The 18,348-nt window shown below is 41.6% G+C and overlaps 1 protein-coding gene across 1 annotated transcript in view; it reads left to right on the top strand.

The window, feature by feature from the left end:
* The window catches only part of LOC132379181 (vinculin), a 293,243-nt gene that overhangs the window by 183,221 nt on the left and 91,674 nt on the right, over positions 1-18,348 (top strand). The window contains exons 12-13 of the mRNA XM_059946852.1: positions 8,617-8,816; positions 12,567-12,695. Of these exons, the coding sequence (XP_059802835.1) occupies positions 8,617-8,816; positions 12,567-12,695 (329 nt within the window). The remainder of the gene's footprint in view (positions 1-8,616; positions 8,817-12,566; positions 12,696-18,348) is intronic.

Raw genomic sequence — 18,348 nt, 5'->3', positions numbered from 1 at the left:
TTCCCTTTCTTTGCCTCCTGCCAATCAGCCACTGCTTTATCCTTGCTAGTCTTTTCTGTAATGCCATGGGGTCGTAGCTTGTTAAGCAGCTTGTCAAAAGCCTTCTGAAAATCTAAGTACATGACATTAACAGATTCTCCTTTGTCTATTCCATATATGTCAAACTCAAGGCCCACGGGCCAAATCCGGCCCGCGGTGGAATTATCTTTGGCCCGCGAGATAATATTTAATTACTATTAAAGCTGGCCCCAGTAATCGAAGCGCCTATGGCGTATGATATGGCTAATGCTAGTTTATTCAGGTACCAGGTTTTCAGGGTTTTTAGTGTTTATACGGTTTCCCTGGTTTATTTCCTGAATATCATTAATGAATAAATTTTTTTTCTATTAGATATTGCATGCACCACTAATACTACAAATCCCACAATGCACTGCCAGTGCATTGCTCGCGCTTGCCTTACTCTCTCATCAGCATCCTTATAGCTCGAGTCACATGTGGTCAACTTTCAGCTATCCCTCACCCCAAAAATGGCTGAACGAAAGGTGGACTTTGAAAACAGGGGTTTTCAAGGCAGGTGGGAGGCAGAGTATATGTTCGCAGATATAAAGGGCAAACCTGTTTGTCTTGTGTGCGGAGACGGTGTGGCTGTAATTAAAGAATATAACGTAAGAAGACACTATGAAACGAAACACCACTACAAATACAAGCATCTGGACAAGAAACAGAAGCCGCGATGTGCGGTCAAAAGAGTGAATTGGTGGGCAGGATCCGGGAGAAGATGCGGCAGGAATACGGAGCAGGTGAGCTGACAGCTTATCATTGCATCATACACCAGGAATCGTTGTGTGGCAAAGCCTTGAAAATGGAACATATAATGAGCACCATAACACGAGCAGTTAACTTCATAAGAGCCAAAGGTTTAAATCACCGTGAGTTCAAGTCGTTTCTGGAGGAGTTGGGTTCAGAACATAATGATTTGCCCTATCACACAGAGGTGCGATGGTTAAGCCAAGGAAAAGTGCTGAAAAGATGTTTCGAGTTGCGTGAGGAGATCTGTAAGTTCATGGAAAGCCAAGGGAAAGACACAACAGAGCTCCGGGTTAAAAAGTTGCTTTGTGAAATGGCGTTTCTGTGTGACATCACGAGCCAGCTCAATGCGCTCAACCTGCAGCTTCAGGGGCGGGGTCGTGTGATCACAGACATGTACGCTGCAGTGAGGGCTTTTAAAACCAAGCTGCACCTGTGGGAGACGCAGATGCAGCAAGAAAACTTGAGCCATTTTCCGTGTTGCCAAACTATGAAAGAGCAGGTTTCTACTGCAGTGTTCCCACGTGCAAAGTTTGCTGAAAAACTTAGCATACTTGGTGCCGACTTCACACGGCGATTTGCCGACTTTGAAGCCCAAAAAAGCAGGTTTGAACTGCTCAGTAATCCATTTGCAGCTGACGTGGAAAGCGCACCAACCAACATACAAATGGAGTGGATTGAACTCCAATGTAGTGACACACTCAAGGCAAAGTATGACTCGGTGGGCGCTGCACAGTTTCTACGTTTCATTCCCGACACAATGCCCCAGCTGCGTACCCAAGCTGCTCAAATGCTCTCTATGTTTGGCAGCACATATCTGTGTGAACAACTGTTCTCTTTGATGAAGATAAACAAAACATCACACAGGAGTCGTCTTTCTGATGAACACCTTCACTCAATTCTGAGGATTTCCTCAGCTCAGAGCCTGACTCCAAACATTGATGAATTTGCATCCAAGATGAGATGCCAAGTATCTGGCTTAGACTAGTGTGAATCACAGAGTGTTGGCCTGTGGAAAAATGTTTTCATTAGAAATTACTGCGGAAAAGCTGCAGATAAAGCCATAAGAAATAAATGCAACTGATTTTTTATTTATTTGATGTTCAATGTTGTTTTTGTAGGCAATAATCTAAACTTTGTTAGTTCCAGGTTAATATGTGTAATAAATTCATTTCAATAAGTTTTGCAATAAACGCTGAACCAGTCCGGCCCTTGACTTGTACTGATTTTTTAATTTTGGCCCACTGTGTATTTGAGTTTGACACCCCTGCGTTAGGTCTACATTTGTGTTTGCTAATGCTTGATTTCAAACGGTTTATTAATGGAAAAGGTATGGCTCCCAAAACAATCTTAGCCGAAATAGCATCGTTTCTTTCTCATTGCCTACTTTCTTGTAATCTACGTCTGTAAGTTAATACCAATCATAAAAAGAATGCTTGCCAGGCAATCTGCTTCATAAAAAATGAAATTCATAAAGTGAAACAATTTTAGATATAGCAGAGACTGAGACACATAAGAGTAGGTTGAAAAAATGAAGGCAACGAAAGCTGTGGGAACACGCGTGCGCACAACCCGGCCTGCATGAAGTCGCATTTTTCTCAATCCGGCCCGTGACCTAAAATGAGTTTGACACCCCTGGTCTAAGGAGAGGTGGAAAAAGAATGTCTGGGGTGCAAGGAGATTTTGATTATGTTGACTGCTTTACTGAACCAATGAGAAGTGTAGATAGAACCCATGAAGGTGAGGTTAGTTTTTGTGATGTGCTGAGCTGTGTCCCCAACTCTGAAGACTCTTCTGGTCTTGGGCAGAGCAGTTGACGTGACCAGCCAGGATGCATCCAGATTTCCTCAAGGGAAAACCTTGCCTGACAAGTCTGTTGGAATTCTTTGAAGAAGTAACAAACACGATAGACAAAGATGTTGTGTACTTGGATTTTCAGAAGGCCTTTGACAAAGTACCGCAACAAGCTACAAGCTCATGGTATTACAGGAAATGATATTAGCATGAATAGAGCAGTGGCTGATTTGTATGTGGCCTATCAGCGGCATCAATAGAGCTTTACCAAGAGGGATTTGTCACAGGTCAGCGGCGGTTATTTAAAAAGGTAGCTAAAAAGAGCATTTCTCCATTGTATGTGGCCTACCAGCAGCTAAATCTGGAGCACCAATTGTGAGTTAGATAGCAGGGAAAGTTGAGGCATAGAAGTGAGACACTGCCTAGTGTAGCAGTCATTGATGGAGTGATCTGAGGCAGAGTGGTAGGACTTTGTCTCATTCAGGCTTCAGTAGTAACCGGTCAAGTCGAGGTAAGTTACCTGTGAGAATTAGAAACAGAAAGTATGTCAGTGAGGCTGGTGTTATGTACTGGGTGTCGGATGTAGGAAGTCCGGGAGACTCCCAGCTCCCAGACGGCCACATCTGCACCAGGTGCATCGAGCTGCAGCTTCTTGGGGACTGGGTTAGGGAACTGGAGATGCAGCTTGATGACCTTTGTCTGGTCAGGGAAAATGAGATGATAGAGAGGAGCTGTAGGTAACTAGACACACCAGAGCCTCGGGAGACAGATAAGTGGGTCACAGTCAGGAGAGGGAAGGACAAGAGTCATATACTAGAGAGTACCACAGTGGCTGTCCCCCTTAACAATAAGTACTCCTGTTTGAGTACTGTTGGGGAGGGGGGACCTACCTGGGGGAAGCAACAGTGTCTGTCCCTGTTGCTCAGAAGGGTAGGGAAGGGAAGAAGGCAGCAGTGATGGGGGACTCTATAGTTAGGGGGTCAGACAGGTGATTTTGTAGATGCAGGAAAGAGACACGGATGGTAGTTTGCCTCCCAGGTGCCATGGTCTGGAATGTTTCTGATTGCATTCATGATATCCTGAAGTGGGAAGGTCAACAGCCAGAGGTCGTGGTACATATTGGTACCAACAACATGGGTAGGAAAAAGGAGGAAGTCCTGAAAACAGACTACAGGGAGTTAGGAAGGAAATTGAGAAGCAGGACCTCAAAGGTAGTAATCTCAGAATTACTGCCTGAGCCATGTGACAGTGAGTATAGGAACAGAGTGAGGTGGAGGATAAATAGCTGAGGGATTGGAGCAGGGGGCAGGGATTCAGACTTCTGGATCATTGGGACCTTTTTTGGGACAGGCGTGACCTGTACAAGAAGGACGGGTTGCACTTGAATCCAAGGGGTCCAATATCCTGGCAGGGAGGTTTGCTAAGGTTATTGGGGAGAATTTAAACTAGATTTGCTGAAGAGACAGGAAGAAGCGGTTGGCTCACAAATAGAGAAAGCTTGTAGACAGTGTGAGAGGGAGAATAGGCAGGTGATAGAGAAGGGATATGCTTAGACTGTTGGTTTGAGATGTGTCTATTTCAATGCAAGAAGCATCGTGAAGGAAAAGGATTAGCTTAGAGTGTGGATCAGTACTTGCAGCTATGATGTTGTGGCCATTACAGAGAGTTGGATGGCTCAGGGGCAGGAATGGCTACTTAGAGGTCCAGGCTTTAGATGTTTCAGAAAGGAGAGCGAAGGAGAAAAAAAAGAGGTCGGGTGTAGCACTACTGATCAGAGAGAGTGTCACGGCTGCAGAAATGGAGGGATTGTCCACTGAGTCTCTGTGGGTGGAAGTCTGGAACAGGAAAGGGTCAATAACTCTACTGGGTGTACTTTATAGTCCACCCAAAAGTAACAGGGATAACAAGGAGCAGATAGGGAGACAGATTTTGGAAATCTGAATAATAACACGGTCGTCGTGGTGGGAGATTTTAATTTCCCAAATATTGATTGGCATCTTCCTAAAGCAAGGGGTTTAGATGGGGTGGAGTTTGTTAGGTGTGCTCAGGAAGGTTTCCTGACACAATATGTGAATAAGCCTACAAGAGGAGAGGCTGTACTTGATCCGGTATTGGGAAATGAACCTGCTTGGGTGTTGGCATATATTTTGGGTATATACCTCAAGAATGGTTAAAAAGAGATAAATATTTAATGAATATACTGTTGGTGGCTGGTAAAAAGACTCTTACTAGGAAATGGTTATCATAGGAGAACCCAACTTTAAATACATGGATGGAAATTGCATTGGACATTTACAAAATGGAGAAGATAACAGCTTCTGTTAACCATAAGCTGGAACAATTTGATTCATACTGGGAAAAATGGTTTAACTACATAATGCCGCATAGGCCTGATTTTATTCTCACAAATCAATGAATCTGTTGTAAAAAAATGATTACTCCCTACTTGTACATAGTTCTTTCCTTTTGCTTGTTTTTTCTTTCCACTTTTTTCTATAAGCGTATACCTCAGATAAATACTTTGTGGAGATTTGTGATATATACGATTATATGATTTATACGTACAATGTCTGAAATACATCTTATGGAAATGTTTGTTTGATGATGAACTTAAATTTAAAAAATAAATTACGAAAAAAGAATCTGGTTGGGTGTTGGATCTCTCAATGGGAGAGCATTTTGGAGGTAGTGATCACAACTCTATCTCCTTTACCATAGCATTGGAGAGGGATAGGAACAGACAAGTAAAGCATGTAGCTGGAGTAATGAGACGTGTGAAGCTATCAGGCAGGAACTTGGAGGCATAAATTGGGAACAGATGTTCTGAAGGAAATGTACGGCACAAATGTGGCAAATTTTAAGGGGATATTTGCATGGTGTTCTGCATAGGTACGTTCAGTGAGACAGAGAAAGGATGGTAGTGTACAGGAACCGTGGTGTACAAAGGCTGTTGAAAATCTAGTCAAGAGAAAAGAAAAGCTACAAAAGGCTCAGAAAAGCTCAGTATTGATAGAGATCGAGAAGATTATAAGGCTAGCAGGAAGAAGCTTAAGAATGAAATTAGGAGAGCCAGAAGGGGCCATGAGAAGGCCATGGCGAGCAGGATCAAAGAAAACCTCAAGGCATTTTACAAGTACGTGAAGAGCAAGAAGAAGTATGTGAGAGAATAGGACCAATCAAGTGTGACAGTGGAAAAGTGTGTATGGAACCGGAGGAGATAGCTGAGGTATTTAATGAATACTTTGCTTCAGTATTCACTATGGAAAAGGATCTTGGCGATTGTAGGGATAACTTACAGCAGATTGAAAAGCTTGAGCATGTAGACATTAAGAAAGAGGATGTGCTGGATCTTTTTGGAAAGCATCAAGTTGGTTAAGTCTCCAGGACCAGACGAGATGTACCCCAGGCTACTGTGGGAGGCGAGGGAGGAAATTGCTGAGCCTCTGGCAATGATCTTTGCATTATCAATGGGGACTGGGGAGGTTCCAGAGGATTGGAGGTTTGCAGATGTTGTTCCTTTATTCAAGAAAGGGAGTAGAGAAGCCCAGGAAATTATAGACCAGTGAGTCAGTGGTTGGTAAGTTGATGGAAAAGATCCTGAGAGGCAGGATATATGAACATTTGGAGAGACATAATATAATTAGGAATAGGCAGCATGGCTTTGTCAAGGGCAGGTCGTGCCTTATGACCCTGATTTAATTTTTTGAGGACGGTAGAGCAGTTGATGTAGTGTATATGGTTTACAGCAAGGCATTTGATCAAGATATCCCATACAGGGTTTATTGAGAAAGTAAGGAGGCATGGGATTCAAGGGTACCTTGCTTTGTGGATCCAGAATTGGGTTACCCACAGAAGGCAAAGAGTGGTTGTAGAAAGGTCATAGACTGCATAGAGTCGGTGACCAGTGGAGTGCCTCAGGGATCTGTTCTGCGACCTCTACTCTTCGTGATTTTTATAAATGATCGGGATGAGGAAGTGGAGGGATGGTTTACTAAATCTGCTGAATTTGCAGCAAAGGATCAACTTTTGCCAATCCAAGGTTGGGGGTCTTGTGGATAGTGTGGAGGGCTGTCAGAGGTTACAGTGGAACATCAATAGGAGGCAGGACTGGGCTGAGAAGTGGCAGATGGAGTTCAACCCAGATAAGTGTGAGGTGGTTAATTTTAGTAAGTTAAATATGATGGTGGAATATAGTATTAATGGTCAGACTCTTGGCAATGTCAAGGATTAGGGGGTTCTTGGGGTCCAAGTACATAGGATACTCAAAGCTGCTTTGCAAGTTGACTCTGATTAAGAAGGCATGCGGTGCATTGGCCTTCATCAATCATAGGATTGAGTTTAAGAGCTGAGAGTTAATGTTATAGCTATATAGGACCCTGGTCAGACCCCACTTGGGGTACTGTGTTCAGTTCTGGTCACCTCACTACAGGAAGGATGTGGAAACTATAGAAAGGGTGCAGAGGAGATTTACAAGGATGTTTAGATTGGGGAGCATGCCTTCCGAGAATAGGTTGAGTGAACTTGACCTTTTCTCCTTGGAGTGACAGAAGATGAGAGGTGACCTGATAGAGGTGTATAAGATGATTGAGAGGCTTTGATTGTGTGGATAGTCAGAGGCTGTTCCCAGGGCTGGAATGGCTAGCATGAGAGGACACAGTTTTAAGGTGTTTGGAAGTAGGTACAGAGGAGATGTTGTGTTAAGTTTTTTACGCGGAGAGTGGTAAGTGCGTTGATAGGGCTGCTGATGACTATGGTGGAGGCAGATACAATAGGGTCTTTTAAGAGCCTCCTGGATAGGTACATGGAGTTTAGAGAAATAGAGGGCTATAGGCAACCCTAGGCAATTTCTAAAGTAAGTACATGTTCGGCACAGCATTTTGGACTGAAGGGCCTGTATTGAGCTGTAGTTTTTCTATGTTTCTAAGATTGGTGGGAAGCAATAAGTGGGAGTAAAGGGAGCCTTTTCTGGTTGACTGCTGATAACTAGTGGTGTTCCACAGAGAATTGTTCTTTTTTATGTTACATTTCAGTGATTTGGATGATGAAACTGATGGCTTTGTTACAAAGTTTGCAGATGATATGAAGATAGGTAAGGGGACTACTTTGTGGAAGTAGAGGGGCTATAGAAGTAGTTGGAGAGATTAGGAGAAAGGGCAAACAAGTAGGAGAAGGAATACAGTGTTGGGAAGTGTACGGTCGTGTACTTTAATGTAAGAAATAAAAGGGTTGCCTGTTTTCTAGATGGAGAGAAAATACATAAAACTGAGGCACAAAGGGATTTGGGAGTCCTTGAACAGGATTCACTAAAGTTTAGTTTGCACATTGATTTTGTGGTGAGGAAGGCAAATGCGATGTTAACGTTCATTTCAGGAGGGCTAGAATTTAAAAGCAAGGATGTAAGGTTGAGACTGTATAAAGCACCATTGAGAACTTGCATGGAGTATTGTGAGCTGTTTTGGGCCCCTTATTTTGGAAAGAATGTGCTGAAACTGGAGAGGGTTCAAAGGAGGTTCACAAAAATGATTCCAGGCTTGAATAAATTGTCATGTGGAAGCCAAGTCTTTATGTATATTTAAGGCAGACATTGATAGATTCTTCATTGGTCAGGGCATGAAGGGATACAGGATGATGACTGGAGATTGGGGCTGAGAGACAAATTGTATCAGCCGTGATGAAATGGCAGAGCAGACTTGTTTGGTCAAATGACCTAATTCTGATCTTGTATCTTATGGCCTTATTTGAGATTCAGCCCACTGTGTTGGTTTTATCTGCAAACTTGTAGATGGAATTAGAGTAGATTCTGGTCATGTAGTTGTGAGTGTATTGGGAGTAGGGGGGAGTAGGAGGATGTAGCCTTATGGGGCACTAGTCGTGAGGGTAACTCCAGCAGAGGTGTTGTTGCATATCTTTATATCCTGTTGTTCAGAAAGTCATGGGTGTAATTGCAAAGAATGGTGTTATGTAACTTAACCTTGTGAACTAATTCTCATCTAATTTGTTTTCTTTCTCATTTAGGCCAGGCAGCTATCCGTGGGCTTGTTGCTGAAGGCCGTCGGCTGGCCAATGCATTGATGGGACCTTATCGTCAGGAACTGACTGGGAAGTGTGACCGAGTAGAACTCCTAGCTGGACAGCTTGCTGATCTGGCAGTTCGAGGTGAAGGGGACAGCCCTCAAGGCAGAGCAATTGCTGCACAACTACAGGATGCACTAAAGGTTTATGAACCTTATTTTGTGGGAACATAGCATTTGATATCATTTCGTATGCTTTTTATAATACTCTTATCATATGCTATTTTTGAGTAGATTAACAGTTTCCTCAAACTTTTATGTCTGTTCAAGTTAAATTAGCAAGGTTGATTTGACTTAATGCTTCAACAGATCCTTATTTGGGGAGCATTTACTTGTGGAATTTATAATAATGAAATAAGTTATCTTGGGTTCACAGGGGTCTTATCCCAATCTTTATGCTCGTATCTCTGCTTCCTAGCCAAAACAAGGATGTGGTTTATCCACCCACCAACCTCCACATTGAACAGATTAGCCTTCATAGTTTCTATCACCTGGACTGTAAGATGCATCTTCCTTTCCCTCCTGTTTCAGAATTAGAACAAGATTGTTCTGTTTGTAACTAATTTTCTGTCATTACCAACCATCATCCCATAGCACTTTTCCACCCAGGAAAGTTCAAGGAAGAATTAGGTTTTTAATTCAAGCCTTGTACCTGATGTTAACCATTTTACTAACCAGCCATTTTAATCTCTTATGCCTTCAGACTTAATTGAATATCTTCCACCAGATGGTGTACTGTCTCTGTCATTACTCACTGGACCTTGTTAGACTGAATTGTTTTGATAAAATTTTTCATTATTTAATTTGAATTAGATATTGAGGCTACAGTGGTTAATAGTGGTTCTTTTCAGAGTAAAGTTTAAACATGAATAAGACTGGTTCTTTTAATCCTTAGTATAGAAATATTAAGAAGTAAATATTGCATTGTTTAGAATAGATGCCAACATAATCCTTTAATGACTTAATGGATTAATTGAAAACAAGGCAGTGAGCACAAGGTAATATATTTTCAGGCTGAAATATGCACTCAGTAGCCACCTTATTAGGTACACATGTATGCCTCATTAGTTTGTTAGGTATACCTGAATACCTCAATAATGCAAATATTTAATCAGCCAATCACATGGCTGTAAATCACTGTATAAAAGCATGCAGATATGGTCAAGAGGTTCTGTTCTTGTTCAGACCAAACATCAGAATGGACAAGAAATGTGATCTAAGTGACTTTGACCGGGGAATGATTGGTGCTGGAAAGTGTGGCTTGAGTATCTCAGAAACTGTTGCTCTCCTATGATTTTCATGCACAACGGCCTCAAGAGTTTATAGAGAATGGCACGAGAAACATAAAAACATCCAGTGAGTGGCAGTTCTGTGGGTGAAAATGCCTTGTTAATGAGAGAGGTCCAAGGAGAATAGCTAGACTGGTTCAAGCTCACAGGAAAGCGACAGTAACTCAAATAATCACGTGTTACAACAATGGTGTACAGAAGAGCATCTCTGAATGCAAAACATGGTAAACTTTGAAGTGGATGAGCAACAGCAGCAAAAGACCACAAACATGAGTTCAGTGGCCAATTTATTAGGTATGGAGGTACCTTTCAAAGTTGCCACTAAATGTAGTGTTTTGCAATTTTCTTGACATGACTCATAGTCTTGTGTTTTACAGCTATGTAGGGCCCTGGTCAGACCCCATTTGGAGGACTGTGCTCAGTTCTGGTCACCTCACTACAGGAAGGATGTGGAAACTATAGAAAGGGTACAGAGGACATTTACAAGGATGTTGCCTGGATTGGGGAGTATGCGTTATGAGAATAGGTTGAGTGAACTCGGCCTTTTCTCCTTGGAGTGACGGAGGACGAGAAGTGACCTGATGGAGGTGTATAAGATGATGTGAGACATTGATTGTGTGGATAGGTTTTTTTTTCCCAGGGCTGAAATGGCTAACATGAGAGGGCACAGTTTTAAGGTGCTTGGAAGCTACAGAGGAGATGTCAGGGGCAATTTTTTTTATGAGAGAGTGGTGAGTGTCTGGAATGGGCTGCCGGCAACGGTGGTGGAGGCAGATATGATAGGGTCTTTTAAGAGACTCCTGGGTAGGTACATGGAGCTTAGAAAAATAGAGGGCTATGGGTAGCCCTAGGTAATTTCTAAAGTAAGTACAAGTTCAGCACAGAATCATGGGCTGAAGGGCCTGTATTGTGCTGTAGATTTTCTATGTTTCTATAATTCTCTTCATTTTTGCTCTCTTTTATGAGTATATTCTGACCTCAGCTAGTATTAATCATTCAGCCACTTAATGTTGTGCGAATTAAAGTATGCAGGTTCAACTAGTGATCATCCACATTGTCATTCACTTTTGAGCATTTGTTTCTCTAATACTCTTATTTTTCAGAAGTTTCAGCCTTAGGCATTCTGTACTAGATTGTCTTACACAGATATCATCCATTTCTTTTGCCACATGGAAACAACTTTGAGGACTTATTGCAGCATCAGAATCAGATTTATCATCACTAATATGACATGAAATTTGTTGTTAGGCACTAGCAGTACAGTGCAAAGACATTAAAATCTATAAATCTATATAAAAATTTGTAAAGTCAAGTTTTTCACCATACATTGTACATGTAATGATAGTAAACCAATACCAGGTTACAAAATTAGTATGTATATATTAAAAAAAATGAGGTAGTGTTGATGGGATGATGGGCCGTTCAGAAATCAGATGATTGGGAAAGAAGCTAAATTATTGATTGAGTGTCTTAACAATCCTGCACCTTTTCCCTGATAGTAGTAATAAAAAGGGGGCATGTCATAGTGGTGAAGATCCTTAATAATAGATGCTGTTTCTTGAGGCACCACCTCTTGAAGATACTTGCAGTGTTGCAAAGGGTTGTGCCTGTGATGGAGCTAGCAGAGTGTGCAGTCCTCTGCAACCCTTTGCGATCCAGTGCATTGAAGCCTGCGTAGTTAGAATGCTCCCTCTGTGCATCATCTTCATGATTGCATAAGTGTATTAGACCCAGGATAGATTCTCTGCGATGTCGATGGCTAGGAACTGGAAGCGCTCTCCCCTTCTACTGCTGACCCCTCAATGAGGATTGATGTGTGTTCTCCCAACTTCCCTTTCCTGAAGTCCATAATTAGTTCCTTGGTCTTGCTGAATTTGAGTGTATGATGATGTGACATCACTCAACCTGCCAATCTATCTCATTCCTGAAAGCCCCCTCACTTCAATCTGAAATATGTAAAAAAAAAATTTAATTTGAATTGGTTAGTCTCCAGGAATAAATACATGGCTGTGCATTTTATTTAATTTCAGAAGTATTTCACATTACAGTTTTTCTTTGTTGTAAAATATGTCTGTTTTATGAATATAGATGTCATTGTTCTTCTATCCAACAAAACTTACTTACTTTTGAGATTTTATCTCATGTTCCCTTTGTATATTAAAGCGCTTTAACTTTCACAAGATTCATTTTGCATACTAGTCTCATGCAAATAAACACTTCTCAGGCTTCCACCCAGGTACAGGTATGGATTGTAACTGACATTTCAATGACAAATTACTGATTGGTTAGTCCTCATCCAATTAGGTTTCCCACTTTGTTTACAATTGAATTCCAGTTCTTCCTTGGAGTGAGACCTTTGTCCTTATTAAAATTCTTTTCCTCTAGTTTTATTTTGATTGCTTCCTTTACCAGGTGATCCCAAAAGTCTTTGCAATGTTCTGCTGCTGTAAATTTCTCTGAGTGACCCAAATGGATACAACCCCATGCTGCTTGATGTGGGTTTCTGTTGTGTGTCCCATCGGGCTGATATATACTAGATCCTTTTTTTCAGTCCCATGCAGTTTTCTGATGTATTATTAACATTTTCACTTTTTTTAAATTCAAGGACCTAAAAGGCAAAATGCAAGAAGTCATGACCCAAGAAGTATCTGATGTTTTCAGTGATACAACCACACCGATTAAATTGCTTGCTGTGGCAGCCACTTCTCCCCAAGATGCACCAAATAGAGAAGAGGTAATAGGATTTATGAAAGTTTTTAATGAAGTGGTGTTTGATGTAAATATTGGTTTAACCTAACTAACTAAATGTAAGAGGCAATTAAATGGTGATCACTAACTGTAATGTTTTATTTGCACTTCCTAGAAGAGTCACATTTTCTTTACAAAAAATTAGGCCCTGATATCTTTGTGAACATGATCTAATGATTAAGTTCTTGGGTTGTATCAACTGCTCAAGATAAACCCAAGATGTTACTTAAATGTAAACTGGGGAAGTAGGGCAGAAGACTAAATTCTGTGAAAAGTAATGTGTAAACCCAAATATGGGGACAGGTTAGAGCAAGACTGAATAATGTTGTCAAATTTTGAGTTGTGAAATTTAAGAATTTAGCTTTAACAGAAGAAATGGCCTTGCCACATTATTTATATTTCTGTATAAATTGTTGGATCAGCTTAGAAATGTTTTCCAAAATAATTGGTAACCAGTTGTCTTTTTGCATTGTATGAAAAGTTTGCTAACGCTATCAACTTTATTTAAAAAAAATTATCAATAATATACATACGGGCTCTTATTTTGGTAACTTGTTATCCTCACTCTTGCACAATTAACTTCTGAGATTACAGTTGTAACAGTGGGCCCTTTCAGTACCCTATCTGCTTATACCCATGCCAAATTAGACATCAACAGCTAACTCTGGCACTGTTAATAAGTAAGCAGAAGTTTCATTTTAACAATAATTATTGTAATGTTTTTATAACTTAATTTCCATATGATTTTCTGGTTGAGAAATGATAGATTGTAACCATAACTTCACCACTAACTGGTTAATTGAAAGGTAAATTACATTTACAGGTAATCTTTGACAGGATTCCTCAGGTTTAAGAGAATCTCTTTTGTGATGTTATTTTTCTTAACATTTGCATTATGTTCTGAGTGAAGAAGTTTTCCCGCAATATTTCACTTTTCACTCTAAATCTATCACTTCTAGTTCGTCTCACCGAATATGAAGGGGGAAAGCCTTCATGCATTCTGTACCAATCTGCACTCATAATTTTGGAAACCTTAATAAGATTTTCTCTCATTTTCCTACGCTCCACAAAATAAATAACTAAGCTATTCAACCTATCCCTTTAACTCAGGTCCTCAAGTCCCAGCAACAGCAATGGCTATGATGTGTTCTTCATAGAAACATAGGAAATGTACAGTGCAATACAAGCCCTTCGGCCCACAAAGTTGTGCCGATCATGTCCCTACCTTAGAGATTACTAGGCTTACCCATAGCCCTCTATTTTTCTAAGCTCTATGTACCTATCCAAAAGTCTCTTAAAAGACCCTGTCGTATCCGCCTCCACCACTGTTGCTGGCAGCCCATTCCACGCACTCACCACTCTCTGAGTAAAAAACTCACCCCTGACATCTCCTCTGTACCTACTCCCCAGCACCATGCTGGATGTTGGAGATCTGGGGAACTACGTCTGCGTGAAGTGCATCCGGCTGCAGCTCCTTGAAGACCTTGTTAGGGATCTGAAGCAGCAACTGGATGACCTTCAGCTTGTACAGGAGAGTGAGGAGATAATTGATCAAAGCTTCAGGGAAGTAGTCACCCCGAAGTTGCAGGAGGCGAGTTGCTGGGTGACTGTCTGGAGAAATGGAAATAGGCAATTAGGGTGGTGTACCCCTGTGGCCATTCCCCTCAAAAACAAGTATACTGCATTGGGTATGTTTATGGGGGGGTGACCTCCGGAGAATGCCACGGCAACTGGGTTACAGGCACTGAGCATGGGTCTGTGGTGCAGAAGGGAAAGAGAGAAGGGAGTGGTTGATGGTGATAGGGGACTCAATAGTGAAGGGAACAGTCAGGAAATTCTGTGGACATGAATAGGTATGATGCCTCCCAGAAGTTGGGGTCAAGGATATCTCAAGATTGTGTTGACAACATTTTGGAGAAGGAGGGGGAGAGGCTAGATAACGTAATACATATCTGGCAATGTCCAATGACATAGGAAGGAAAAGCAAAGAGGTCCTGAAAAGAGAATTTAGAGAGCTAGGTAGAAAGTGAAAAGCAGGACCTCCCTGGAAGTAATTTTTGGATTGCCGCCTTTGCCATGTGCCAGTGAGGGTAGAAACAGGATGATTTGGCAGATGAATGTGTGGCTGAGGAGTCAGTGCAGGGGTCAGGGCTTCAGGTTCTTGGATCATTAGGATCTCTCCTGAGGGAGGTATGACCTGTACTAAAGTGACAGTTGCATCTGAACCCAAGGGGGACCAATATTCTCATTGGCAGGTTTGTTAGAGCTGTTGGAAAAGGTTTAAACTAATTTGGTAGGAGGTGGGAACCAGAGTGAAGGGACTCAAGATAGGATGATGGTTTAAAAAATTAAGTAAACATAGCATGCAGTCAGACTGTCAGGAAGGGCAGGTAGGTGATAGGACTTAGTTGCAGCCAACAGGTTGAGTATCATGTTAGTGAACCTACAAGGGAAAATGCTTTCTTCAGTCTAGTCCTGTGCAATGAGACAAGTAAGATAAATGATCTTGTAGTCAAGGATCCTTTTGGGAAGAGTGATCATAGTATGATTGAATTCCACATACAGATGGAGGTTGAAATAGTTAGATCTAAAACTAGTGTATTATGCTTCAACAAGGGAGACTACAACAGGATGAGGGAGGAATTGGCTAATGTGGATTGGGAGCACAGGCTATTTGGTAGGACAGTTGAGGAACAGTAGAATACATTCAAAGAGATTTTTCACAGTGCTCAACAAAAGTATATTCCAGTCAAAAGTAAGGACAGTAAGTGTGGGGAGAACAACTATTTTGTGTCAGTTTTTATAGTGAAGGACACGTCTATATATGCCAAAGAAGGATGTTATGGATGAAATGGGAGGTGAGGACCTCGATAAAATCACTGTAACTAAAGAGATAGTGATGTGCAAACTAGAGGGCCTAAAGGTAGATAAGTCCCCTGGTCCTGATGGGATGCATCCCAGGGTGCTGAGGGAATTGGCGGAGGTTATAGTAGATGCGTTGGTAATCATTTACCAAAATTCTCTAGACTCTGGGCAGGTCCCAGCGAACTGGAGGACAGCAAATGTCACACTACTTTTTTTAAAAGGATGTAGGCAAAACATGGATAACTATAGGCCAGTTAGCTTAACATCTGTAGTCGGGGAAAATGCTGGAAGCTGTCATTAAGGAAGAAATAGCAAAATATTTAGAAAGGAGTGGTTCCATTAGACAGATGCAGCATGGATTCAGAAGGGGCAGGTCCTGTTTGACAAACTTACTGGAGTTCTTTGAGGACATAATGAGTGCAGTGCATAGAGGGGAAAAGGTGGATGTCGTGTACTTGGATTTCCAGAAGACGTTCGATAAGGTGCAGCACAAGAGACTTATAAGATACGGATGCATGGAGTCAGAGGAAGTGGCATGGATAGTGGATTGGTTAACCAATAGGAGGCAGAGAGTTGGTATAAATGGGTGTTTCTCCGGTTGGCAGTTAGTGGTGAGTAGGGTGCCCCAGGGGTCGGTGCTGGGCCTGCAGCTGTTTACCATTTACATTAATGATTTGGAAGAGGTGGCTGACTGTAGCATAGCAAAACTTGCTGATGACACTAAACTGAGTGGAAAAGCAAATTGTACAGAGGATGTGGAGAGTCTGCAGAGGGATATAGATAGCTTAAGTGAGCGGGCTAAGGTCTGGCAGATGGAATACAAAGTTGGTAAATGCGAGATCATCCACTTTGGAAGGAATAATAGAAGAGCAGATTATTATTTAAATGGTGAAATATTGCAGCATGTTGTTGTGCAGAGGGAATGCTTGTTCATGAATTGCAAAAAGTTGGCTTGCAGGTACAACAGGTTATTAAGAAGGCAAATGAACTGTTGGCCTTCATTGCTAGAAGGATTGAATTCAAGAGCAGGGAGGTCACGCTGCAACTATACAGGGTACTGGTGAGGCCACACCTGGAGTACTGTGTACAGTTCTGGTCTCCATACTTGAGGAAGGATATGAGTCCCGACGAAAGGTCTCGGCCGGAAACATTGACTGTTCGTTTTCACGGATGCTGCCTGACCTGCTGAGTTCCTCCAGCGTGTTGTGCGTGAGGAAGGATATACTGGCTTTGGAGGCAGTGCAACAGGTTCACTAGGTTGATTCCAGAGATAAAGGGGTTAACCTATGAGGAGAGATTGAGCTGCCTGGGACTATATTCTCTGGAATTCAGAAGAATGAGAGGGGACCTTATAGAAACATACAAAATTTTGAAAGGGATATATAAGATGGAAGTAGGAAAGTTGTTTCCATTGGTAGGTGAGACTAGAACTAGGGGATACTGCCTCAAGATTCAGGGGAGAAGATTTAGGATGGAGATGAGGAGAAACTGTTTTTCTCAGAGAGTGGTGAATCTGTGGAACTCTCTGCCCAGGGAAGCAGTTGAGGTTTCTTCACTAAATATATTTAAGATACATTTAGATAGAATTTTACATAGTAGTGGAATTGAGAGTTATGGGGAAAAGGCAGATAGATGGAGCTGAGTTTACGGACAGATCAGCCATAATCTTATTACATGGTGGGGCAGGCTTAATGGGCCGGATGGCCTACTCCTGCTCCTATTTCTTATGTATCAAAACATTAGGGATGCAGAATCAGAAAAGACAGCAAATACAGTACTCATGGGCTGTTGTATCAAAATTGCATGTAGTATAAGAAATAAGATCGATGATCTTGTTGCAATATTACAGATTGCCAGGTACAATATTGTAGCCATCTCTGAATCGTGGTTGAAGGACGGTTGTAGTTGGGAGCTGAATGTCCAAGGTTATATGTTATGTTGGAGGGATAGGAAGGTAGGCAGAGGGGTTAGTGTGGCTCTACTGGTAAAGAATGGCATCAAATGTAGAAAAGTGTTACATAGGATCACAAGGTGTTGAATCCTTCACTGCAAGTGTAAAAGGATGTTGCTGGCAGTTATTAACAGGCCTCCTAACAGTAGCTGGGAGATGGACCACAGATTACAACAGGAAATAGAAAAGGTGAGCCAATAGAGCAGTACTATGGTAGTCATGAGAGATTTGAACATGCAGGTTAATTGGGAAAATCAGGTTGGTAATGAATCTCAAGCGGGTGAGTTTATTGAATGTGGAAATGATGGTTTTTTAGAGCAGTTTGTCATTGAGCCTACTGGGGGATCAGCTGTACTGGATTGGGTGTTATGTAATGCACCAGAGATGATTAGGGAGCTCAAGGTAAAAGAACCCTTAGGAATCAGCGATCACAATATGATTGTGTTCAACTTGTAATTTGACAGGGAGAAAGTAAAGTCTTATGTAGCAGTACTTCAGTCAAGTAAAGGAAATTACAGTGGCATGTGAGAGGAGTTGGTCAAAGTAATTTGGAAGAAGCTGCTGGCAGGGATGTCAGCAGAGTAGCAATGGCTTGCATTTCTGAGGGAAAATGAGGGAGGTGCAGGTCAAATGTATTCCATAAATGAAGAAATACTCAAATGGTAAAATAATACAACTGTGGCTGACAAGGGAAGTTAATGCTATTGTAAAAGCAAAAGCAAGCAAAAATTAGTGGGAAGATAGAGGATTGGGAAGTTTTTAAAAAGCCTTCATTAGAAGGGAAAAGATGAAATATGAAGGCAAGCTAGCAAATAATATCAAA

Source organism: Hypanus sabinus, chromosome 21, assembly GCF_030144855.1.
Source record: "Hypanus sabinus isolate sHypSab1 chromosome 21, sHypSab1.hap1, whole genome shotgun sequence".
Lineage (NCBI taxonomy): Eukaryota > Metazoa > Chordata > Chondrichthyes > Myliobatiformes > Dasyatidae > Hypanus > Hypanus sabinus.
The sequence above is the reverse complement of the archived record's forward strand: the minus strand, read 5'-3'. Positions and strand labels throughout refer to the sequence as shown.